We start from the raw sequence: 26504 nt of genomic DNA, 5'->3' as shown, positions 1-26504 counted from the left end.
CTTGTCCCTTATCTGACTGGAAAACATCTATTCTTCCTTCAAGACTCAGCTGTCTTCTCACACTCCCTGAAGCCTCTCTTTTTCTTCCTCCGAGTGGACCTAGATTTTTCTCCCTACATGCTAGCACTACACTGAACCATACTTCCACTGTGACATTTATCATCTCTCTCACCACAGACTTCATGGTTCCAGATGGAAAGCGCTGTGTCTTCTCACCTTTGAATCCCCAAAAGACTATTGTAATGCATGACATATAGTAGGTTGTCAGTACAGTGAAAGGAATGGCCAGAGGAAGGAAAGGAGGGAAACAGAAGCAGGAAGGACAGGTATAGAAGCTGGAGGGAGCCAGAGACAAGGTTCAGAGACCACAATTCTGTCTTTTGAGTTCACTAGTTTTACAAGCTCATCTACAAGGGTTAGTTCAGCAACTCAGATCAGGCCCTAAGTTTCCAGAAATTTGAGCTACTTTTCACTGTTGGCACAACAAAACGTTTCGTTATAGTCCAGGTGCATAGCCTTTGTTTATATATTCTATATTTCCAAAGCAAAAATAAATAAAAGAATCATTGTTCCCCTAATCTCCCAGGAGTTTCACCTTACAGCTCCAGTGGCCATGGCAGTCACTGTTCTATATTTTTTCTAACAAGAACCAGAGACTTCATTCTTGCCTTTTTCCTTCCCCTTTCTTTTTACTCCACCCACCCCTCCCCTGTTCTTCTCTTATCCCCACCACACTCAGTACTTCTCTTTCAGATTTTACTATGGCTCTATACCATTAAAAATACAAGAAAAAAAGGAATTTTTACTTTAAGAATAACTCCTCCCCCTTTCCCAATTTTTACATCAAAAGATATTGTTAAATGCCATTCTCTTCCACATTTCGAGAACTGCTGATTCTCTGGGGAGAGAAAGGTGATTGCTTAAGAGGTGAAGCCCCTTAGAGCATTCAAAATGAGGAGTGATTTTGTACAGAGGACATCATGCAGCAGGGCTGGATGTCTAGTTCCAATTCCTTTATTTGTTACCTCTGGGACCTTGAAGAAGTAGTTTCTAGTCTCGGCATACCAAAGCTTCATCTGCAAGTGACAGCATTGGACTGATGATCTTCAAGGTCCTTCCTCCTCTAACATTCACTGAATCTGCTATTTTTGACATATTGAATAATCAGAAGCAGCCAATTTTAGTATCTTATTATAGCAAAAGTGGTAAAAATAATGAGCATATACTATCAATGTGCATCTATGTCTTCTTATGTTTGAGTGAGGATCCTGATATATAAACCTTGGCTGATAATTTCTACTGAAAAAAATCATAAGTATTAAAGACACTCTACTGAAGATGTTCTCTCCAGACTCTCCTACAGGCAATCATGAGCAAGAGGGTTGGCATCATCGGAGCTGGAGTCAGTGGCTTGGCTGCCATACGGTGCTGTCTGGAGGAGGGGTTGGAGCCCACTTGCTTTGAAAGGAGCAATGATGTTGGAGGCCTGTGGAAATTCTTGGTGAGTGGCACATCATTAGAACACCAGTGAAGGAGATGGGTTCCAATGCAAATCAAATCTGATCAGTTCTAATTCAGATTTAGAAGGCAGATCACAAAAGCTCCAAATCTGGAAAGTAAAATCTTACCCTCCAATCATACTAATGCCCAAAAAACTATTTCACACCAGCAAAATTTGTCCTGAAAAGGACATTTTCAGCTCATTAAACATCATCACCTGCATGGTGAAATCCAGATCTCCAAGCTGTAAAGGGCACTAATGTTAGTAATTAGTCAAAAATATACTATGGCCTTCCCAGGTAACTGAAACAATTTTTTTTTTTTAATTATTATACTTTAGGTTTTAGGGTACATGTGTGCAACGTGCAGGTTAGTTACATATGTATACATGTGCCATGCTGGTGCACTGCACCCACTAACTCGTCATCTAGCATTAGGTATATCTCCCAATGCTATCCCTCCCCGCTCCCCCCACCCCACAACAGTCCCCAGAGTGTGATGTTCCCCTTCCTGTGTCCATGTGTTCTCATTGTTCAATTCCCACCTATGAGTGAGAATATGCGGTGTTTGGTTTTTTGTTCTTGCAATAGTTTACTGAGAATGATGATTTCCAATTTCATCCATGTCCCTACAAAGGACATGAACTCATCATTTTTTATGGCTGCATAGTATTCCATGGTGTATATGTGCCACATTTTCTTAATCCAGTCTATCATTGTTGGACATTTGGGTTGGTTCCAAGTCTTTGCTATTGTGAATAATGCCGCAATAAACATATGTGTGCATGTGTCTTTATAGCAGCATGATTTATATTCCTTTGGGTGTATACCTAGTAATGGGATGGCTGGGTCAAATGGTATTTCTAGTTCTAGATCCCTGAGGAATTGCCACACTGACTTCCACAATGGTTGAACTAATTTACAGTCCCACCAACAGTGTAAAAGTGTTCCTGTTTCTCCACATCCTCTCCAGCACCTGTTGTTTTCTGACTTTTTAATGATTTCCATTCTAACTGGTGTGAGATGCTATCTCATTGTGGTTTTGATTTGCATTTCTCTGATGGCCAGTGATGGTGAGCATTTTTTCATGTGTTTTTTGGCTGCATAAATGTCTTCTTTTGAGAAGTGTCTGTTCATGTCCTTTGCCCAATTTTTGATGGGGTTGTTTGTTTTTTCTTGTAAATTTGAGTTCATTGTAGATTCTGGATATTAGCCCTTTGTCAGATGAGTAGGTTGCAAAAATTTTCTCCCATTTTGTAGGTTGCCTGTTCACTCCGATGGCAGTTTCTTTTGCTGTGCAGAAGCTCTTTAGTTTAATTAGATCCCATTTGTCAATTTTGGCTTTTGTTGCCATTGCTTTTGGTGTTCTAGACATGAAGTCCTTGCCCATGCCTATGTCCTGAATGGTAATGCCTAGGTTTTCTTCTAGGGTTTTTATGGTTTTAGGTCTAACATTTAAGTCTTTAATCCATCTTGAATTAATTTTTTATAAGGAGTAAGGAAGGGATCCAGTTTCAGCTTTCTACATATGGCTAGCCAGTTTTCCCAGCACCATTTATTAAATAGGGAATCCTTTCCCCATTGCTTGTTTTTGTCAGGTTTGTCAAAGATCAGATAGTTGTAGATATGCAGCGTTATTTCTGAGGGCTCTATTCTGTTCCATTGATCTATATCTCTGTTTTGGAACCAGTACCATGCTGTTTTTGTTACTGTAGCCTTGTAGTATAGTTTGAAGTCAGGTAGTGTGATGCCTCCAGCTTTGTTCTTTTGGCTTAGGATTGACTTGGCAATGCGGGCTCTTTTTTGGTTCCATATGAACTTTGAAGTAGTTTTTTCCAATTCTGTGAAGAAAGTCATTGGTAGCTTGATGGGGATGGCATTGAATCTGTAAATTACCTTGGGCAATATGGCCATTTTCACGATATTGATTCTTCCTACCCATGAGCATGGAATGTTCTTCCATTTGTTTGTATCCTCTTTCATTTCCTCGAGCAGTGGTTTGTAGTTCTCCTTGAAGAGGTCCTTCACATCCCTTGTAAGTTGGATTCCAAGGTATTTGATTCTCTTTGAAGCAATTGTGAATGGGAGTTCACTCATGATTTGGCTCTCTGTTTGTCTGTTGTTGGTGTATAAGAATGCAATGAAACGATTCTATTCTTTATTGCTCTTAAATGCCAGGAACACGATTAAGAAAAGAGACAAACAAACCTGGACTGAGATCCTGAGGTCAGAAGTCCTGAGTTCTAATTTCAACTTGTAGGTTTTCTAGGCAGACAGATTTCAGGCCAGTTGCTTTTGTTTCCCTGGACCTCAAATGCTCATTTGTCAAATGCAGAGGCTATGATTCTATAATTAACTTATGTCTATTGGGCAGATAGAAATTATTATACATGATGATTGTGTGTGATGTGTGTGAGGCTGTTGAATAGCCTATCAGCTCCAAATCCAGAGAGAAAAATTATGGTCTTTGCATTTGGGCTCATTGTAGAAATAATATAATTGGGAAATAGTCCTTGTAAACACATTTTTTTTTAGTTTCAAAGCCAAGTTTGGAGAAACTTCTAGTTCTTCTGTCCTGAATTTCCCAGCCATTGTAATCAGTTGTCGATGATACATATTTGGCTTGAAAACATATTCACATCATTCATATTGTAACTACTTCCTGTCCTGGTCTCAGTTACTGCTCTGCCTGCACCAATAGCCTCCTCCAATAGAGTATATCAGTGCTAACTTAGAACACATTTTTATTCTCCTCCAAGATTTTTTTTTAAAAAATTTTGGTTTTGTAACTCTGAAAGCACTCCATGAGATATAAGGTCATTAATTTTTATTTCCCAGTAGGGGGTAATCAAGAGTTAATATTTTTCAAGAATTTAATTTTCCTTATTTACATTTGCTCAGGGAAATGTGGACAGCTTAGAGTAAATCATAAAATGGCTTTCTACCATCTCCCTAGTAACAATTAAATGATGCTTGAGCATCTATTCTGGTAGTTTGTGTTAAGTACCGGGATGACAAGTAGGGAATATAATCACTCTTTGTAAATGGTTCCATTTCATAAGATTAAGCAAGCCATAATATAATTCCACAATCCTTTGATAGCAAATGGGCAAAAACTCACTTGATAGCAGAACCTCTTCTGAAATCATAAGGTTAAATACCGTGAATTGGATCGACATGAAGCTAAAGCTCACTTTCTGTTGCACGGCAGAAATTTTATTGCATTTGACAGATTGCTGCCCCAGATCTCACTAGGAGTATTATGGAGCAAAATCCAAAAATGTACACATTCCAAAATATATCTGGCCCTAAGACTTTTAAATAAGAGATTATATAACTACAACAACAAGATAGACCTTGTCACCATCAATTCAATGGACGAGTGCCTCGAGCTTTTAGAAGAGGGTGGACTACAGAAATCTTAGTAGGTCAAAGAAAACCTACCACAGGGATGACACTTAGCCTTGAAGGATAACCCCAGACAAGCAAAATAGAGGACCACCTGTGACACAACTCCTAGAGAGTGCATTTCCCAACAAAGTCTGCGAATGGCACTCCATAGGTCTATGCAGTCATTGGCAGTGTGCCAGCACCAGGTTAAGAGAGACCAAAAATCCGTGAAAGGCACAGAAAAGGCAATGAACATGGTGTGTGCAGAGAGGGATCCATGAGTTAGCCAATATAGCCAGATCAGAAAGTTTACTTAAGGAAGCAATAATATGATACAAAGATCAGTAAGATTCAAAGTTGGATTCTGAGTTATCCACAAGAGGAAATTCTTCTTTTCCATAAGGTCATGTCTGTAAGCAAACTTCTACTCAAAGGCCTGGTGAGAATATGGACCCATACAAATACACAAAACTTTAGCCCCCTCCACATACCCTAACCCTTCCTTCTTTTCTTAGAAAAGTTGCTTGGCACAATATATAATCAGAGAGGGATTTTTTTTATGTGTTACATAAGACTTTATCTTGTAAGCCTTTTTTAGAAGGTGTTCTAGCAGACAGAAACCTGATAATTCTGAACTTTTCACTATTTGCTTTTTCTGAGAAATGAAAACCAAATGGGATTTAAATAGTAGCAGGCTGAATGTGAGTGTGTTTTAAGTTTCATCCATTCCTAAATAGGGCCTCATGTCCTCAAAAGATTTTATTACTGCTGTAATAAGAAGTTGCTTAACAGCCAGGTGTGGTGGCTCATGCCTATAATCCCAGCACTTTGGGAGGCCGAAGCGGGTGGATCACCAGAGGTCAGGAGTTCAAGATCAGCCTGGCCAACACAGAAAAACCCCGTCTCTACTAAAAACACAAAAATTAGCCAGGTGTAATGGTGGGTGCCTGTAATCCCAGCTACTCAGGAGGCTGAGGCAGGAGAATCTCTTGAACCCAGGAGGCAGAGGTTGCAGTGAGCTGAGATCATGCCACTGCACTCCAGCCTGGGCAATAGAGAAAGACTCCATTAAAAAAAAAAATGCTTAACAATAGATTAGTAGCATTTTGATTGCAAAAGCTGAAACCAGGACTATTTGAACTTTTTCCCACTCATTTATTCCTTCGTTCATTAAACAAACGCATACTGTGTACTTTATGTGTAAGGTACTATATTAAGCATAGCTGCAGATAAGAGGCCAGGCAGCACTTTAAAAGCAGTGAGAAAACAAGTATTAGAATAACTATAAGTGACTATATAATTAGGGCAATAAGGATAATAGGAGCTTAGTAAAGCTAAAGATGATTTGGCAATATCTGAGAGGGAAGGTAAAGAAAGGCATGAGAAAGTTGAAGGCAACTTTTGAGCATATTTCAAGGGCATATTTAGACAAGGAGATATGGGACTCATAAGCAGAGCTGGACTAGGAAAGAAGATCAAGGCAGACTGCTTAGATGCATGTACAACATTCTGAAATTAACCTCTGACTTTGCCCTCAAGTTACTTATGTTCTCGTGGGAAAGATGAGAGATGAACACAGTTATCATCCAAGACAGATGGTGCACACAGCTGCTTAGATCTCTGGTTCTAGGGTAAGCTCCCTCAGCTAGAGGCAGAGTTGAAGTTGAATTTCCTCCTTACTGGCTCAAACCACACCTCATATTGATATAATAAAAATGCATGCTCCCTGGAGCAACTGACTTGTTATATAATACATTCGCTTTTTGTGTTTGTTTGGAGAACAGTCTTTTAGGAAAAATTCCAAGGAGCTGTAGTGTACATACTCTTCTCTCCTTGTGTTATAATTGGCTGAGGTCAAGGGGCAAAAAAGCAGAGATTCATTCAAGATGGAAATATTCCAAGGCCTTAGCATCTGTTTCCCAGAACAGTCTTACATTCTTTAACCAGGCTCCATCCCACAGTTCAGCCCTGCCTCCTTTCAATAGGCAGCTGAAAAAACCTCCTTCCCACTTCTTCTTCTCACAACCATCAGTAGAAGGCACTAGCTGTGGGTGAAAGGGAAGCACTCAGCCTGCCAAACTGCTGGAAATGAGCCTTCACCCTTTTTCTGACCTCCACAAAAATTTTAAAAAGTTTAAATTCCTGTGCTTCCATGCTTATGACAAATACAGCAACCATGAATAGAGGAAGATTATGTTTTCAACTTGAGAAAAAATACTGAGGCTTTGGGCAGCCCCCCACTTCCCCACTGGGACACAATCCTCTCAACCCTTTCCAGCACTTTTTGTCTCCCTCTTCCAGAGGTCATCTGGTGTGAGAGGGAGATACACATCTTGAATCCAGCAGCAACGTGACATTCCATCTCTTTCCCCCATTGCACAAGAGTCCCTTCCGGACCTCGGGAAGCAGAAGCTGCCAGCTCTGAAATGTATTTTCAAGGCAGCACATTGTGTGCACTTTTACCCTACCATCACAACTGAGAGGAAATGTTTATTTTCAATTTAGCCTTTGACTGCTTCTAAAAAATAAGCCACTTTTCAATTACACAGAGGCTTTAAAATGAAGCGCCAAGATTTAACACATGTTCTAAGGGCTCTGGTTTCCTGTGTTTCTTTGGTGAGGAGTGAAGGCCAGCAACTGGTGAGCCAAAGAATAGGATTCATTTACAACAGAGCAGTGGTTCTCAAAGTGTGGTTCCTAAACCAGCCACATCAGCATCACCAGGAACTTGTTAGAAATGCAAACCACCCCAGACTCCACCCCAGACAGATTGAATCCGAAATTCTAAGAATAGGGCCCAAGAATCCACGGTCTAAGGAGCCTCCAGGTGATTCTCATTATGTCAAAGTTGGGAAACCACTTCAATATTGGGTTGTTGCCAGTGAAGTTTGCTAAACTCCAAAAGCAAATAAATAGGCTAGAAGTCAGAGCCTCCTCTAGACAGTATTGTTTTTTGTTTGTTTGTTTGTTTGTTTTTAATCTGAGTATAAGATCAGAACCAGTGGTGGCACAGGAGAAAGCAAAAACCACTAAGTGACTATAAAGACAGAGCTAACACTGAGGGTAATTACAGTAAGAGGATTCACGTGGAAAGAGCTCCAGTTCTGTGCCAGGTGCTACGCGAAGGGCTTTCCATTCCATATCTTACTGAGAGCTTTTAATTTTTGTTTACGCTTTTAAACATTAAAAGGGTTTTAGTCAACCAAGAATTGAACCACTGTGTTCACTGAAGGGAACACAATTCTTGGCTTTCTCTTTAAGCTTTCTTATTCTCCCTAGGACCACACAGAAGAAGGCAGAGCCAGCATTTACCAGTCTGTATTCACGAACTCTTTCAAAGAAATGATGTGCTTTCCAGACTTCCCTTACCCGGATGGTTACCCAAACTATATGCACCACAGCAAGCTCCAGGAATATATAAAGACATATGCTCAAAAGAAGGATCTTTTAAGATACATACAGTTTGAGGTAGGGGTCTCATAACTTGTACTGTTGAAATTAAGATATGTGTGGGTTAGAGAAAAAGGAGGCAGCAAACTATTATAAAAATTAGAGCCAAATGTTTGGGCACCTCAGTAATCAAATGTTGGCTCTGATTATAAAGCATTCATGCATTGATTTTTTTTCTCCTAGACTTATTAGTTCACTAGTCTCTGAGAGCTTTCAGACTACCTTAGAAAATGGAGGCAGCTAGCCCATCATTGTCCACTTTCCGCCCTCATGCTCTGATGTTTTGGAAATAATCGAAAATGCTTTAGTATATATTAGGAATTTTGTCAGTTCAATGCCAATGAGTTGTGGTTCAAAAAACCACAGCATTTGGTAGGGATTCTCCCATTACATTATGAAAAGGTTAACAACTTAAATGGGAAATATAGTCATTGCCCCCATCTTTACCCACTCAGTTCGTTAGGTTTTTTTTATTAAAAAGACTTGAGATTTCAGCATTGTTTCTGTGAGAATAATGTTTTACATTTATTTGGGACTCTTTATTGAGCATTTCTGTCTGTATGTTTGGAACTCTTAACCTCAATTAACTGCTGCTAAATGCAGAACACATGCATATAGTGGGAAAAACAATCAGCAAAATTACAAACCATGGTGATATTTACATCATTATTTTACCCGGAGTAGCCCCAAATGTATAGTTAAAATAAAATTTTCCAATAGTCATTTTATTCCATTCATTCATTACATTCATTTGCTTCCATTATGGCGTTAATATCAACAAACATTAATGAAGTTCCTATTGTGTGCTTGCATTGTGCTATGTGCTATATGTAAAAGAAAAAGAGGTCTAAGACTTAGCTCTCAAGAAGTTGTTTCAAAATAAATATATAAAGAGTAAGTAAAAAGATTCCAATAATAATTTCAATCAGAGAAAATTTTTAAAAGCTATCTATGATTTGTTTATATATAAAACAACGCTATGGAGATCATGAAGCAAGAGGCAACACTTTGGGGGAAGGTATTTTCTAGAGGAGGTAAAATTTAGTTGTATTTAGTAGGTGTTTTAGATAAATGAGTGGCATGAGTAAAATTAGAGAGGTGGGAAAATGCCCTGCTCATTTGGAGAACAGTGGGCAAACCAAGTTGGTTAGGAGGGAGATATATACGCTAGGATGAGATATGGCCACATATATCAGTAAACTAGTGTGTACTGTGACTTTGAAAAATAGAGGATTATTTTGCAACCATGTAAAAGAAGTCCAAAGAAGGGACATCCAGAGCTTATGTGATGGCACCAAAGTCATCAAAGATTCAGCTTCACCCTTCTTAGCATAAGGCCTACATCATGAGGTTTGCCTTGTGGTCCAAAACAGTTGCTGAAGCTTGAGCCGTCACATCTGCCTTCTAGGCAAAAAAAAAAAAAAAAGTAAAGAATGAAGGGCAAAGGGATGTTCTCTCAGCTGAATCAGCTCCCCTTCTACAAATTCTCCTGAAAAAACTGTCCAACATTGCTTATATCTCACAGGCCACCCTAGTTGCACAGGAACCTGGAAAATGCATCCCTTTTCTGGGTATGTCATCACTCCAAACAAAATCAGGGTTCTGTTAGTAAGAATGAAGGGAGAATGGACATTAGGGAAGCAATTTGCAGAATATGTTCCAGAAAAGTCTGTGGGAATAACAGAACATAAAACTAAAAGAGTAAATTGGAACAAAATTGTATGGACTTAATAGTAATCGCATTCAAAATGTAGAATAAGTTTTAGAGGCTGTGAAGTAACAGAAATTGAGCAGGAGACATGAAATGAATATGGTCCTTTAGGAAGATTAATCTGACAAGCAGGACAAAGGATGGCTTGTAGGAAATGGGAGGCTGAAGACAGGCTAGTTATAGGTTCTTGCTGTAGTCCATGCAAGGGAGTGATAAGGACTTGAATGAAGGCAGTGTTAATAATCATGGAAAGAAAGCATGAGATTGGGAGAGAAATATTGTTTAAACGTGAGGCAAGGATGGAGAAATAACAAGGAAAACAAGTCATGGATTTGAAGCATAAGTGGCTGGGAGGTTCATGTCATCATTCAAAGAAATAAGAAAGTCAGAAGCCAGTTTCAAAGGAAATTTAAGTAGGTCAATCAAAACCTGCTACATAGGAGGAAGTATTAGGTGGCCCTCCAGATGGAAAGGTCAAGCTAAACTGGATAGAAGAGAGACCAAGGATAGATGTATTTGTATATTCATACCACGAAAGTTGCTAATATTTCTTTTTTTTTTTTTTTTTTTTTGAGACGGAGTCTCGCTCTGTCACCCAGGCTGGAGTGCAGTGGCGCAATCTCGGCTCACTGCAACTTCCGCCTCCCAGGTTCACACCATTCCCCTGCCTCAGCCTCATGAGTAGCTGGGACTACAGGCGCCCGCCACCATGCCCGGCCCGGCTAATTTTTTGTATTTTTAGTAGAGACAGGGTTTCACCATGCTAGCCAGGATGGTCTTGATCTCCTGACCTCGTCATCCACCCACCTCAGCCTCCCAAAGTGCTGGGATTACAGGCATGAGCCACTGCGCCTGGCCGTAAAGTTGCTGTATTTCTAAGATAGAGTATTCACGCAGAGCAAAAGAGACGCCAACGATCAAACCTTGAGATATTCCCATATTTATTGAGTAGATGGAAGATGAGGTCAGAAAAGGAGGAAGCCATGTCAGTAGAGGGTAGCCATAAGAAAATAACACAGATTTGTTATATGACATCATTCACAAAAATATTCAGTGTGATTTACCCCTAAACCAACTAACTTGATGTCAAAAAGTAAATGTACTCCAGTGAGTAATTTTTCTTGTGAGATTCAAAGACTCACTGAAGATTCACTGTGACTCCAATTTTAATATCTTTCTATACATTTCTGAGTGACCAAGAGAGCTCGTAACAATTATTTCCTCCACAGAAACAATGCAAGAAGGAAAAAAACTTTCACATGTAGAATTATAAATAGAAAAATAAATTTTCTGGTTTTCTTAAAGACCTTGGTTTCCAGTATAAAGAAAGGTCCCAGCTTCTTAGTCACGGGCCAATGGGTTGTTGTTACTGAAAAGGATGGGAAACAGGAATCTACTATTTTTGATGCTATAATGATTTGTTCAGGACATCACGTATACCCCAATCTGCCAACTGATTCCTTTCCTGGTAGGTTTGGAAAATATATAATAATCTAGGGACTTATATGCAAACATCAAGAGTTAGAAACATATCTTTCTATAGATATTACATAATGATTATTCTTAGATTTCAAAAGAAAAAAATTAAGTTTAATGATAGGATATAGTAATAAATAGCCTCATAAGTCCTTATATTAAAATAATCAAGGACTGCAAGCCAGAGATCAGACAAACACAAGTTCCTGTTTTACAGACAGTAACTCAAATATAAGTTCTGACAGCACACAGGGTCTCCGAGCACAGTTACATTCAAAAAAAGTAGAGTCCAACTGCCAAATGGTTTAAAGAAAGACACGTTTACTTATGTTATTTATAGGAGACTCCTAAGTTTCTAATTTCATCTTCATCCACAATTTGCAAATAAACTTTAGAAATCTCAGTGATTTGTGTGTGGGTACACACATGGGTGTGTGTATAGCAGCATATTTCATTACCATCCAAAAGTGGCAAACTTCAAATAAATACAATATAGATGGAGCCTTCCTTCCATTTTTCCTTCCTTCCTTCCTTGCCACAGGAACACAATCTACTCAAAGATATTAGAGTTCCCATGTCTAGGTGTGATGTCCATAGGCCAAGGCAAATTAAAGAGTGAAGGTTCAGGAGGAATATAAGATTAAAACTCTTAATGTTAACGGGCAGCACATTTAATGTTTATGAGCATGGGATCAGAACACCTGGCCTCAACTTACTATTCCACTAGTTCCTTACCACTTAACTTCTTTGTCTCAATTTCCTCCTCTTTTAAAATAGGGACAATAGCCCACCATGCAGGGATATTATCAAGATTAAATAGTTAAAACATGTAAAGCATTTATCAGAGGATCTAGCCCACAGAGTTAACTCAATAAATATTAACCATTATTATTATTGAAACATACATTCCCATGCCTTAAGACTTTTTAAGGAACTAAAATAAGTTTTAGGGGGCTTAATGTCAAAAAATGCTAAATGGATAAATGCACTTCAACTAGGGAATTTTTTAATTACAACTGATAATAGGTTTAAAAAGACACAAAGAAAATGTCTTCGTAATTTCTGAAAATCAGTTCAAACCACTCGCCATGTTCCACTTAGGCCTGGACCAGTTTCGAGGCAACTACCTCCATAGCCGGGATTATAAGAATCCAGATGCCTTCATAGGGGAAGAGGGTCCTCGTGATTGGTCTAGGGAATTCGGGATCTGACATTGCTGTTGAGCTCAGCCATCTGGCTACACAGGTACATGACATAAAGGTTTTGGGAAATAAACCTAAGGTAGGGCTGTGCTACTAAATCAGCAGCCAAGGCACTGAGGATGGTACTTCTATGTCACACCGCAAGAGATCCACCTCTTGTATGTGGCCCTTTAAATCAAGGAGGACTTGAGACATCCTCCATGTGAAGCCAGGTAATGTGGCCCATGCTAGTAAGGAAGTACATTCCATTGAATCCAGAAGTAAGTGCATGAGTGTGTGTATGTATAGATGAGTGTGTATGTGTGTATTTCTTGTTTTCATTTTATATTCTGATCACCTCCAAATAGACTAGTTCCTGGTCAGGCTTAATCCTTATTTAACAGTATTTATTATAACCTATCATGCAAAAAGCACTGTGTTTACCACTCTGAAGTTCTGAAAGATATGCATGACTTGGTATTTACAAACATTAATTCACTCAACAGCAGATGCTCAACAAATATTGGGCACTTACCATGCTTACTCTGTGTCAGAACTATGATAAACTAAAAATAAATGCATAAATAAGTTAGACTAGTTCCTGACTTCAAGAAAGAGTCAATGGATGGAGATGGAGTTGACAGGTACACACAGACTATCACCAGAGGAGATGGTGAGTCTTCCAGTAGAATTAGGTGTGGCAATAGCAACACAGGGAAAAGAGAATCTAACTTAGCCTGGATGAGGTCAAGGAAGACTTCCCAGAGGACTCCAAGCTAAATCATGTATCATCGATAGACCCTAAAGAAACAACATATTTTTAAGAAAACAGGTTCTCAATAAATTCTTAAATGGATGTAAATAAAACCTAAATTTTTTAAACTAAAAATTCCCTTCAGTTATCACAAAGTTAAAGTCTATTTTGCAAAGACGGTAAAATAGATAAGCAGCCAGACTCATCTCAGGGCTGAGGCGGTTGCCATGGTTTGGGTTGCTCAGGAGAAGTCCTTGGGGTATGTGTATAGGGAGAACTGGAAAAGACAACAAGAGACAGAGAACAGAATTAAATCCTTGACATCTCGTCAGGCTAATTTCAGCTAGAGATTTAGCTACACTTTTCCCCCACCTAGTCCACTATCACCAGCCACAACCACTGAGGCTCACTGGATCATCTGGTCCCTACCAGACTTGCCATCTTAGTCTATGAGTATGTGAAGATTAAACCATCACAGTTGAACACAGAGCCCTGTTGTTCCTAGAGGTATGGTTCTAATCCTTTCAACAACTACATACCAGCCCTCAGGGGTAGTGAAAGAATCCTGTCTCTACTAGTTTAAATTTTAGACTTTAAAAAAAATTTTTTTTATTTTAAGTTCTGGGATACATGTACAGAACATGCATAGGTGTGCACATGCCATGGTGGTTTGCTGCACCTATCAACCCTTCATCTAGATTTTAAGCCTCACATGCATTAGGTATTTGTCTTAATGTTCTCCCTCCCCTAGCCCTCCACCCCCACAACAGGCCCTGGTGTGTGTTGTTCCCCTTCCTGTGTCCACGTGTTCTCATTATTCAACTCCCGCTTATGAGTGAGAACATGCGGTGTTTGGTTTTCTGTTCCTGTGTTAGTTTGCTGAGGATGATGGTTTCCAGCTTCATCCATGTCCCTGCAAAGGACATGAACTCATTCTTTTTTATGGCTGCTAGACAATTTATTCAGACCCGCCTTTTAAAAGTGTTCCTACTTGGATATTGAGGAAAATGCATGGAAGTGCCCAAAGAAGTGTGTTGTGTTTGCTTATTTCTTACAGAGTAATACTGAAATCTGTGTTGCCTTTCTCCATCAGGTCATTTTCAGTACCAGAAGTGGTTCCTGGGTCATGAGTCGGGTCTGGGATGATGGCTATCCTTGGGATATGATGTATGTTACCCGCTTTGCATCCTTTCTCCGGAATGTCCTTCCTTCATTCGTCTCTGACTGGTTATATGTCCAGAAGATGAATACATGGTTTAAGCATGAGAACTATGGCCTGATGCCTTTAAATGGGTACTTAAAAATGGAAATTTTTTTATTCAAAAAAGGGGGGCACTCATTTAATGAATTTATTCTCTCTAGAACTTACTTTTGTTGTCTCATTGAGCCTAGAAACATTAAACTCAAGGTTTCACAGGTGACAGAATATGCCCAGAGACCACGTATGGCTTGGAAAACTTATTGAAATTAGTCCAGTACAGAAAGGGTATGGAAAAATCTGAAATGGAGATGACGCAGGCGGATAAATCACCCTGACATGCATGATTCATTTGTGGTAGCTACAAGCTATAGCATAGAACTTTGAGGACTGAACAAACTCAAATTGGTTTTTTGGAAGAATATCTTGTCCATGCTTATGGGTATATGAAGACATCAATAATAATACCTGCTTCTCAAGATGGTTGTGGTATTCAATAATATAAAAATATAAAAATTGCTTTATAAATGATAAAGCTTTAAAAAAAATTGGTTCTTCTTAGTCTCAAATTTTCTAATGTGCTTCAAAGGAGCAAATAACAAAATAGTGTTAATCAACATGTCTCAGCAAGTAGGAAGTCTCAAAACAAAAGTGCACACTTCCTCCACCCCTGAAATGTTGACATTTTCGCAGAACCATCAGGAGGCATGGAACACATAAAGTAATGGAGAGTCACAACTAACATGGCCTGTAAGATTAGTCAGATTCATTTATTTACTTCTTTATAGAGACAGGACCCAACACTTACTAATTAGGAAGTCATTCCAGGTAGAAGAATCAGCATATGAATAGAAAAAAAGAATATTTAAGTTGGTAAGAAAAGAAAGAATTGAGAAATTTTATCTCCTGGCCCATGCCAGCCAAAAAGTTTCATTGTGTTTAGAGAAAGAGGGTAAGAAAAAGGAGGAACTATAAATCAAAAGAGCAAATGCCAGATTTAGGAGCTAAACTGTCAGTCTGAAGCACTTATACTACCAAGTCTTGCAGACTGCTATAACCCTTAAAAAAAATGTTGATTTTATGCATTTAAAATTATGTTTAACCCTGGGGCTTGCTTGAGGGTAGAGGGTGGGAGGAGGAAGAGAATCAGAAAAAAATACTTATCAGGTACTATGCTTATTACCCAGGTGATGAAATTATCTATACACCAAACCCGTGACACACAATTTACTTATATAACAAACCATGGACCCCCAAACCTAAAATAAAAGTTTTTTAAAATTATGTTTAATATAATAAGTCACATAGCCTGAGCTGGTTAAGATTTTTTATCTTGTAAGGGTAACTATAAATTATATTTTGGCCTTGCCATTTAGACAATTAAAACATAGTTTTGGAAATTCATTCATTCTAAAAACTAAGCTTCCTTTTGGAAAGGGTTCCAATTACCCTAAGTTTCTGGAGGGAGAAAGGGGGAGGAAAAACAGTTTCATTGCGGTCTATGTTTTGCTACCTTGTAAGGTAAAAGAAGAGGTTGCAGGATTAGATAGACGGAAAATGATGTGGAAGTATAGAGACAAATTTCAGGATTTACAAGGTTTCTTTGTGTCTGAGATACTTGCAGGAAATTCCAGAATCACAAAGGAAACTTAAATCAAAATGAAATATATTGTCCTGAAAAATATTATTCCTAGAATTTTGGCAACTAAAATGCAATATCAAAGTTGTTACACTTTTTTGTGGACACAGCTGATGAAAGAAAACCAAACATGGCAATAAAACTTCCCACCACTGCAAGTCTGATTTCCCCATGTAAGACAAGACTTTAAAGTTATGATAATAGTGCACTTATAACAACAGTGCTTGCATGTGCCAGGAACTGTTTTAAGTGCTTTAAGGATAATTGATCATTTAATTCTCACAACACCTATGAGAAAGATTCCATCATCATCCCTATTTTACACATAAAGAAACAAATACAGAAAAGTAACAATTAGTAAGAGATGGAGCTAGGTTATGAACCTGGGCAATCTGCTTCCAGAGTTGGTGTTCTTAACCACTTTATTATGTCTGTAAATTAGTTTTAGTCTCATTTAGGAAAGGAATTGCCATGAGAGAAGAGAGTCAATGGCACTCATGCTGATGTTTAACTGCTCGATGTCATTTCAATGTTATGGGCTGTTGCAGGTATTTCTTGGAAATGAGCTATTTACAGCAAGGGTGTTTGCCTCTAATTTCTGTAGTTCCCTGAGAAAAGAGCCTGTGTTCAATGATGAGCTCCCATCCCGCATCGTGTGTGGCACTCCGTCCATCAAGCCCAGTGTGAAGGAGTTCACGGAAACCTCAGCTGTGTTTGAGGATGGGACCGTGTTTGAGGCTATCGACTCCGTCATCTTTGCAACAGGCTATGATTATTCCTACCCCGCCTTGATGAGACCATCATGAAAAGCAGAAACAATGAGGTTACCTTGTTTAAAGGCATCTTCCCCCGACTAAGGGAGAAGCCAACCTTGGCTGTGATTGGCTTGGTTCAGTCCCTTGGAGCTGCCATCCCCATAGCAGACCTGCAAGCCCGGTGGGCTGCTAAAGTATTTGCAAGTAGGTGGGCCATTCTGTCTTTCATTCATTTTATCAATGAACATTTACTGAACACCTGCTATATGCAAAGCACTGTGCTAGGGATACAATGAGAACAAGACAAACATGTTCCTTGACCTCTCAAAGCTTAAAATGGGGTGTGGAGAATGCCATAATAGAGGAAATTTGCGGGGGCTCTAGTGAGGGGAGTTGGACTGTTGCACAGAGCAAACAGTATACAGGAAGTCATAAAGGTGAGGAAAAGCATGAAATGTGTAAGGACCCAGAAACATTTTGGTGGAAGGGAATATAAAGCAGAGGCAGGGAGTGGCAAGAAATATAGGTTTATAAGCCACGTTAAAGAGCTTAAACTTCTCATAGGGATTAAGGACTTTGCAAGATTTTAAGCAAGAAAAAAATAGCAGAGGATAACTGCAAGTCAGGCTACATTATGAAGATTGGAAGGGCCCTGGTGAGTGTTGGAGGTGTGCCAGAAACCTCACTGGTGTCAACTTCTGTCAGAATAACAAAGTCAGGCCACTCTGATTTTCATGACAATCTTCTTCTCTCCCTCTACTCTAGACCTCATGGTCTCCAGGGGCTACAAGTATGCTTGTGTGAGGAAATCAAGAACATGAGGACTACATGGAGAAAAGCAATGTCTCAAATATATTGATTTAATTTACTCCAGTCATACTAAATATTATCATTATTATTGAAAAGTGTTCTTTTATTCAAGTATTCTCCAAAATATTGACCAATATAGGTATAACTTACCTAACATAATTAATCCATAAAAACTTAAACTATTGGTAATTAATGAAACATTACAATCACGGAATATATATATATATGTGTATGTATATATATGTGTGTGTATATATATATGTGTGTATATATATGTGTGTATATATGTGTATATATATATATATTCTAAAACTTTGTAGATAAATAAATTTCTATTTCAAATACACCATGAAAGATCATTATTTAAATAAACCCCATCATGAAATCTTTTTAAAGGTGCTCCCCGCAAAATACTTCTATTGCCCTTTTCCTTTGAAAGGGACAACAATGCCAAGAGCCTGAGGTATTACGAGAAGACTGGATATAGTTCAGAAACCTAAGAAATTTACATGAAGCAAATGGTATCATTTATTTATTCAGCAAATACTTATTGAACACCTACTATGTGTCAGGCTCTAACCTGGCACTTAGGACACAACAACAAACGAAGCAGAAAAAAATTCTGGCCTCTTACTTTCTAGCAGGGTGTCCAGCCAATATCAATCATAGGGTACTACCAGGCTGACATAAGACCCTAACGATGACTGGGAAATATTCATGCACTGCAAATTTTAGAGCAACTTTATTCCACTGTTACAAAGGCAAATAAGCTACCATCACCAGTTAAAAGAAGTTGCATTGATGTAGTGAAATTTGCCAAAAGTTAAAACTTGTCTGCTGCCCCTTAAAACACCTTACATAGCTGCAGAAGATGTTTAAAATCCTATGCTTCCTTCCATTACCTCCTTTAAAATGCCAGAAACCTTAAAGGGAACTGTTTTACCAGATTCTTTCTTCAGAGAAGTTTTAGGAAGAGGATACAGAATAAAAAAGGAAGAAATTATTAAGCTATTATATGCATGAAGTGTACTGAGCACATATGTTGAGGATTAGGTCCTCCATAATGTTACAGAAATAAGAGACTGAGTGATTTGAAGCTACAAATGTCTCTGCTGTCACTATCTCACTACAGGCCAGCTTTGCCATTCCCAAAGGTTCATTAACTTTTCAGGTCTTTATTTCTATGAACTGGTATTTTGCTAAAGATATCAAAGACACCTCCAGCTCCTCTTAATACAAAAGTTTTCAGGAATACAGTTTATAAAAACCAAATGATTTCCATCATATGTCATTATATATTTCTGATTTGTGTTTTTCAATATTTTTCTCTTCATTTATTTTCTAGACTCATGTACCCTGCCAACCATGAATGAAATGATGGATTACATTGATGAGAAAATGGGGAAAAAATTCAAGTGGTAACCAACTGTACTTGCTAATAGAGCAAGTCCTAAAATGTGCCTTTATATGTAGAAAGACATTAATATGCTCTAAATATTGTCATTAGTCAGAGTTTACATTTTCCGAACACTTGCAATAATCAAAAAATATTTAGATAGTAAACAGTCATTACACTTCTCTTGTGTAACTCAAGAATAGAGGTTTTCTATCAGGGATAATTTTGCCCTCCAGGGGACATATGGCAAAATCTGGAGACACTTTTGGTCATTGTGAGTGGAGAGGGCATGCTACCAGCATCTTATGGGAAGAGAACAGGGATTCTGCTAACCATCCAACAATGCAGAGCACAGTCCCCCAAAACAAATCATTATCTGGCTCAAAATGTCAATAGTGCTGAGGTTAAGAAACAACTCTATAAATGACTACAGTTGACCTTTGAACAACACAGGTTTGAATTATATGGGCCCACTTATACATGGATTTTTTTCAATTAACATAATGCAGACTGGGCACGGCGGCTCACGCCTGTAATCCCAGCACTTTGTGGGGCTGAGGCGGGAGGATTACCTGAAGTCAGGAGTTCAAGACCAGTCTGGCCAACATGGTAAAACCCTGTCTCTACTAAAAATACAAAAAAATTAGTCGGGCGTGGTGGTGTGCACCTGTAATCCCAGCTACTCGGGAGGCTGAGGCAGGGGAATTGCTTGAATCAGGGAGATGGAGGTTGCAGTGAGCCGAGATCGCGCCACTGCACTCTAGCCTAGGTGACAGAATGAGACTCCGTCTCACAAAAAAAAAAAAAAAAAAAAATGAAATTTTTTGGAGATCTGCAGCAATTTAAAAAACTCAAGGCTGGGCGCAGTGGCTCACGCCTGTAATCCCAGCACTTTGAGAGGCCGAGGTGGGTGGATCATGAGGTCAGGAGATCAAGACCATCCTGGCTAACATGGTGAAACCCCGTCTCTACTAAAAATACACCAAAATTAGCCGGGCGTGGTGGCGGGCTCCTGTAGTCCCAGCTACTTGGGACGCTGAGGCAGGAGAATGGCGTGAACCCAGGAGGCGGAGCTTGCAGTGAGCCCAGATTATGCCGCTGCACTCCAGTCTGGGCAACAGAGTGAGACTCTGTCTCAAAAAAAAAAAAAAAAAAAAAAACTCAAAGATGAATTGCGTAGCCTAGAAATATTGAAAAAAATTAAGAAAAAGACGCCATGTATAAAATATTTGTAGATACTAGTCTATTTTATCATTTACTACCATAAAAAATACACAAATCTATAATAAAAATTAAAATTTATCAAAACTAAATGCATACAAACTCTTACAGACTATACATGGCACCATTCATAGTCAAGAGAAATGTAAGCAAACATAAAGATGCAATATTGTCATAACTGCATAAAATGTAGTACATAATGTACTAGTATAATAATTTTGCAGTCACCTCTTGTTGGTATTGCAGTGAGCTCAAGTGTTTTGAGTATCTACTTAAAATGCTGTGTGACATTAGTCATTTTCACCTGAGCAGCTCATATCTCCAGTAAATTCTGCATCACAGTAAAAAGTGATCTCTCAAGGTTCTCACATATTTTTATCATGTTTAGTGCAATACCTTAAGCCTTTAATAACACCATGGGCTCCATATGAAGTGTCATTAATGATGTTGGAAGTGCTCCCAAGAAGCAGAGAAAAGTTACGACATTATAATTAAAAAATTGAGTTGCTTAATATATACTATACATTGAGGTCTGCAGCTATAGTTGCCCACCATTTCAAGATAAATGAATCCAGTGCAGCTATGCCAGCAGGCACCAAATCTTGCACTTTTTGTAAAATATCTTTTTATTTTGGATTGAAAATGCAGCTTTTTATGTGGGTGCAGGATTGCTATAAGAAAGTATACATATAGACTCTAGTATAATTTGAGAAAAAGTAAAGTCATTATATGACAAAGCAAAAGGAAGGTGAAGGATTTAAAGCTGGAAAATTTAATGCCAGCAAAGGATGACTTGATTATATCAGAAAGAGCTTTGGCTTAAAAAATGTCAAGATAACAGGAGACATGCATGCTGCCAATCAAGAAGAAGGAGATGAATTCCCAGATGTCATTATGAAAATCATTGAGGAGGAAGGATACCTGCCTGAACAGATTTTTAATGCAGACAAAAGTGCCCTATTCTGGAAAAAAAAAAAAGCCACAAAGGCCATTTATTAATAAGGAGCAGAAGTGAGCACCAAGATTAGGCAGGAAAGAATAAGCTAACTACTGTTTTGTGCAAATGCAGTCAGATTTATGATCAGGATGGCCCCTATCTATGAAGCTACCCCCTCAAGCCTCGAAGGGAAAAGATGAATATCAGCTTCGTATCTTTTGGTTATACAAGACCCTTTTTCTGGATTAGCTCTGTCAATGCTTTGTCCCTGAAGTCAGAAAGTCCTTGCCAATAAGAGATTGCCTTTTAAAGTTTTTTTGATATAGACAATGCCCCTGACCACCCAGAACCCCATGAGTTCAACATTGAAGGCGTCGAAGTGGTCTAATTTCCCCCAAACACAACATTCTAATTCAGCCTTTATATCGGGGAGTCATAAGGACCTTTAAGACTCATCACGTACCATACTCTATGGAAAAGATATTCAATGCTGTGGAAGATAACCCAATAGAGAGAACATCATGAAAGTCTGGAAGGATTATACCATTGAAGATACCCTAATTGTTACAGAAAAAGCCATGAAAGCCATCAATCCTAAAACAACATATTTCTCCTGGAGAAAACCATGTCCAGATGTTATATATGACTTCAGAGGATTTACAACAGAGCCAGTCACAGAAATCACGAAAAAGATTGTGGATATGGCAAAATAAAAAGGCGACAGTGAAGGGTTTCAAGATATGGATCATGGAGAAATTCAACAGCTAATAGACACCACTAATAGACACTTTCAATTCCACACTAGAGGAACTAAAAGATGACTTGATGGAGTTGAGTCCTTCCAAAGCAGTGCCATATGAGAACGAAGACATAGAAAAAGCCATGCCAGAAATAAATTGACATTAGATAACCTGGCAGACAGATTCCAGTTATTTGAGACGTCTTTTGACTTCTTTTATATAACATGGACCCTTCTACAATACAGGCACTGAAACTAAAGCAAATGATAGAGGAAGGATTACTACTATATAGAAAATTTTTAGAGAAATAAAAAAGCAAAAGTCAGACAGAAATTATAATGTATTTCCATAATTACACCAATGGGCCTGCCTCTCCTGCCCCCAATTCTACCTCCTCCATCTCTTCCGCTTCTGCCACCCCTGAAACAGCAAGACCAACCCCTTCTGTTTCTCCTCCTCCTCCTCAGCCTACTCAACATAAAGATGATGAGGCTGAAGACGTTTATGATAAACCACTTCCACTTAATGAATAGTAAACATATTTTTTCTTCCTCATAATTTTCTTAGTAACATTTTCTTTTCTCCAGCTTACTTTATTGTAAGAATAGTATTTAATACATATGACATACAAAATATGTGTTAATCAACTGTTTGCATTATTGGTAAGGCTTCCAGTCAACAGGTTATTAAGAGTTAAGTATTTGGGGAGTCAAAAGTTATACATGGATTTTTGACTGCAAGAGAGCTCAATGCTCCTAACCCCTGAGTTCTTCCAAAGTCAACTGATATAGGAAGTTTCTTTACTTTTTCAAACATTTAACATGGCATTGATATGTCAACCTAAAGGAAAACACTGAGGCAAATTTAATATAAAAAGAGAATTGATTTGGGCCAAGTTTGAGGACTGCAACCCAGGAGCACAGAGTCAAATTGCCCTGAATATACACTTCGTTGGCAGCAGTTACAAGTAGGTTTTTAAAGGAAAAACAAAAGAGTCAACTTCTAAGTTGTTTACCAAGAACTTACGTTAAAAGTATATAAGCTATTGATTGGCTATATACTGTTCTTCATATCACAAATTCTAGGAACATAAAGATGATGAGTGAGACAGCTAGTCAGGAATAAAAATGCCTTTTAACAATTGCCCTCAGGCATTAGTAGAGGGCAGCATGCCAAGTCCCATACGCATGGCTCTCTGAGCTTGATAAATTTTGCATACCTCACATAGCGCAGACTACTCTGAGCTATTTTTCTTCTCTCACATTGAATGTCACAATGTAGTCACCCATTCAGGGCCTAGAGAAGAAAAGAAATGGAACCCTCATATTCAGCAAAACCTCCTCTGCACAACTTCATCCAGTTCATGAACAACTTTCAGAGTTGGGCACTTTTATGTGCTAACAATTCATGCAGCTTGATACCCTTTCCTTTAGAGCCCAATAGGAATAATGATGAGGAAATAGAGAGGTCAAAATGTTCATCTTATTGCTTAAATGATAAGCTGCTCTTCAGAGTTTCAAAAAGCAAATTAGGCCACATTCCAACTAAAAGAACTATAGAGGCAGAAAGGGGGTGATCTCTTTTCTCTGTCATAAAAGGTAATGGCCAACACCCCTATAACAAAAGACAGGTTAACAAGAGAAAACATAACAGATTTATTATGTGCACATGTGTGCATGAAAGCCTTACAAAACATGAACTCAAAGGAGGGCCAGTTCGTTCATGTTTAAATATTCTCTTCACTGGGGTTAGGGGAGATGGAAGTGTAAAAGTAAATGGTTTTTCAGAGGAAATTAATGAGTCCAAAGAACAGCAGCCCAGACCAACTTTCTCTGGGCTTTGCGGGGAGGTGTAATCACCCAACAGATTCATCTTGCTCACTGCCCAGAAAAGGTGATGCCCTGAGAACAGCAGGTTTTTCCAATAGGGAGAGTTTAATAAACACACAGCTGTCAGAGGCATTTGAACCAGAGTGACTCCATCTTGAATAGGGGCTGGGTAAAATGAGGCTGAGACCCACTAGGCTGTATTCCCAGGAGGTTAGGCATTCTTAGTCACAGGAAGAGAAAAGAGGCCAGCACAAGATTCAGGTCACAAAGACCTGGCTGATAAAACAGGATTGAGTAACAAAGCTGGCCAAAACCCACCAAAACCAAGTTGATGAAAAAAGTGACCTCTGGTCATCCTCACTACTCATTATATGCTGATTATAATGAATTAGCATGCTAGAAGACACTCCCACCAGCACCATGATAGTTTACAAATGCCATGGCAATATCAGGAAGCTATCCTATATAGTCTAAAAAGGGAAGGAACCCTTAGTTCTGGGAACTGCCCATTTCTTTCCTGGAAAACTTATGAATAATCCACCCCTTGTTTAACATGTAATCAAGAAGTAACTATAAGTATACTCAGTTGAGCAGCCCATGCCACTGCTCTGCCTGTGAAGTAGCCATTTTTTTATTCCTTTACTTTCTTAATAAACTTGCTTTCACTTTATGGACTGGCCCTGAATTCTTTCTTGTGAGAGGTCCAAGAACCCTCTTTTGGAGTCTGGCCAGCTAAACAGAAGGACAGGAGTTTATTACTACTCAAATCAGCCTCCATGAAAATTCAGAGGCTAGGTTTTTTTTAAGGATAGTTTGGTAGTCAGGGGCCAGGGAATGGGGAATGCTGATTGGTTGGGTCAGGGATGAAACCACAGGGAGTCAAAACTTGTCTTCTGGTCTTCCTGGGAGGAGACCATATGACAAGATGAACCAGTTTACCAGTCTGGGTAGTGCCAGCTGGCCCATCAGAATGCAGGGTCTGCAAAATATCTTGAGCACCAATGTTAGGTTTAATAATGGTGATGTTATCCATACGAGCAATTGGGGACTTCTGACTGCATGACTCCTGAGCCCTAATTTCTTATCTTGTGGCTAATTTGTTAGTTCTACAAAAGCAGTCTGATCTCCAAGCAAAGAGGGGGTTTGTTTTGGGAAAGGGCTGTTACCATCTTTGTTTCAAAGTTAAACTGTAAACTAAATTTCTCCCATAGTTAGCTTGGCCTATGCTCAGGAATGAATAACGGCAGCTTGGAGATTAGAAGAAAGATGGAGTGATTACATTTTTTTTTCACATTTTTTTCACTGTCATAATTTTTTTAAAGGTGATTTCAGAGGTAACATCACAGGACATGGGAGACTAAAGGGAAGAAAGTATGTCAAACAAAGGCTGTCCTGTTCTGCAGACGAAACCTCACAGAGAGCATCTCTCAGAGTCAGTAGCCTACGATGAAAGTTTCTCTGTCAGACATTCAGCGGTGCCTGACTCTCAGTCTCTCTCTCCTGCAAGTTAATCTTTCCTAGAGTGGGCAAAGGAGTCCTCCGAGAAAGCCTAGTTTCCATCTTCTGTTTACTTCCCTTTATTTTCTCCACAGATAAAAACCTCCTTCACAAAAGGCAGCTTTTCAGGGTTGTTTCTGTCTGCAGGCCCTCTGAATAGCCATCTCAAAATCTGTCAATAAAGTATATATTTTGCAGTAAAATATTTTTTGTTTTGTTTAGTATGAAACAATTTATATTATTAGATTACAGGAGTATTAAAACCATCCATGATCCCACTTTTAAACAAACCAATCTAAAAGTCTAACATTGGGGCAGATTCTAAGCAATGTCTTATAAAGAATAATTATGTGTTAATGAGTAAACTAAGTCAATTAGTCTCCTTAAACCAGAGGGTCAGTTTACTCCAGGCCACATGGCCAAAGGCAAAAGTCCAACATTACATCAAACTCAAATAGAGATTAGGAAGGAGGAGAAAAGCAGCTCATTTAGCCAAAGAAAAAACAATAAATTCAATTTTGTGGAAAAGGAGGGCATAAATGGAGGTGCCATCTAAAATGTTATTTTTCTGAAAGAAAAAATAAGAAATTAATGCTCCTATTTGCAACTATAACACTTATTCCAGTATGTTCTTTCTTCAGGTTTGGCCAGAGCCAGACTTTGCAGACAGATTACATCACATATATGGATGAGCTGGGCTCTTTCATAGGGGCCAAGCCTAACATACCATGGCTCTTCCTGACAGATCCCCACCTGGCCCTGGAGGTGTACTTTGGCCCTTGCAGCCCATACCAGTTTCGACTGATGGGACCAGGGAAGTGGGATGGGGCCAGAAATGCCATCCTGACCCAATGGAAATGGACAGTGAAGCCAACCAGGACAAGAGTTGTCAGTGAAGCTCAGCGACCCCATCCCTTTTACAATTTGCTTAAAATGCTTTCATTCCCATTACTCCTTCTGGCTGTTACACTTACATTTTATTAATGAGAAAGTCTTTGAGGTCTCAAAGTTCAGCGTACAA

General features: G+C 38.9%; 1 protein-coding gene across 1 annotated transcript; it reads left to right on the top strand.

Annotated features, from left to right (window-relative positions):
• The first annotated feature begins 1369 nt into the window (after positions 1-1369).
• Positions 1370-26467, top strand: LOC129044127 (putative dimethylaniline monooxygenase [N-oxide-forming] 6). Its single transcript, XM_054501779.1, is given in 10 exon segments — positions 1370-1501; positions 8169-8357; positions 11356-11518; positions 12628-12692; positions 12694-12771; positions 14555-14754; positions 16903-17081; positions 17084-17257; positions 19209-19281; positions 26125-26467. Coding segments are annotated over 10 exon segments (1596 nt in total).
• Positions 26468-26504: the final 37 nt, after the last annotated feature.

Source organism: Pongo pygmaeus, chromosome 1 (genome assembly GCF_028885625.2).
Source record: "Pongo pygmaeus isolate AG05252 chromosome 1, NHGRI_mPonPyg2-v2.0_pri, whole genome shotgun sequence".
Taxonomy (NCBI): domain Eukaryota; kingdom Metazoa; phylum Chordata; class Mammalia; order Primates; family Hominidae; genus Pongo; species Pongo pygmaeus.
Note: the sequence above shows the minus strand (reverse complement) of the source record. Positions and strands in the feature narration are given on the sequence as shown.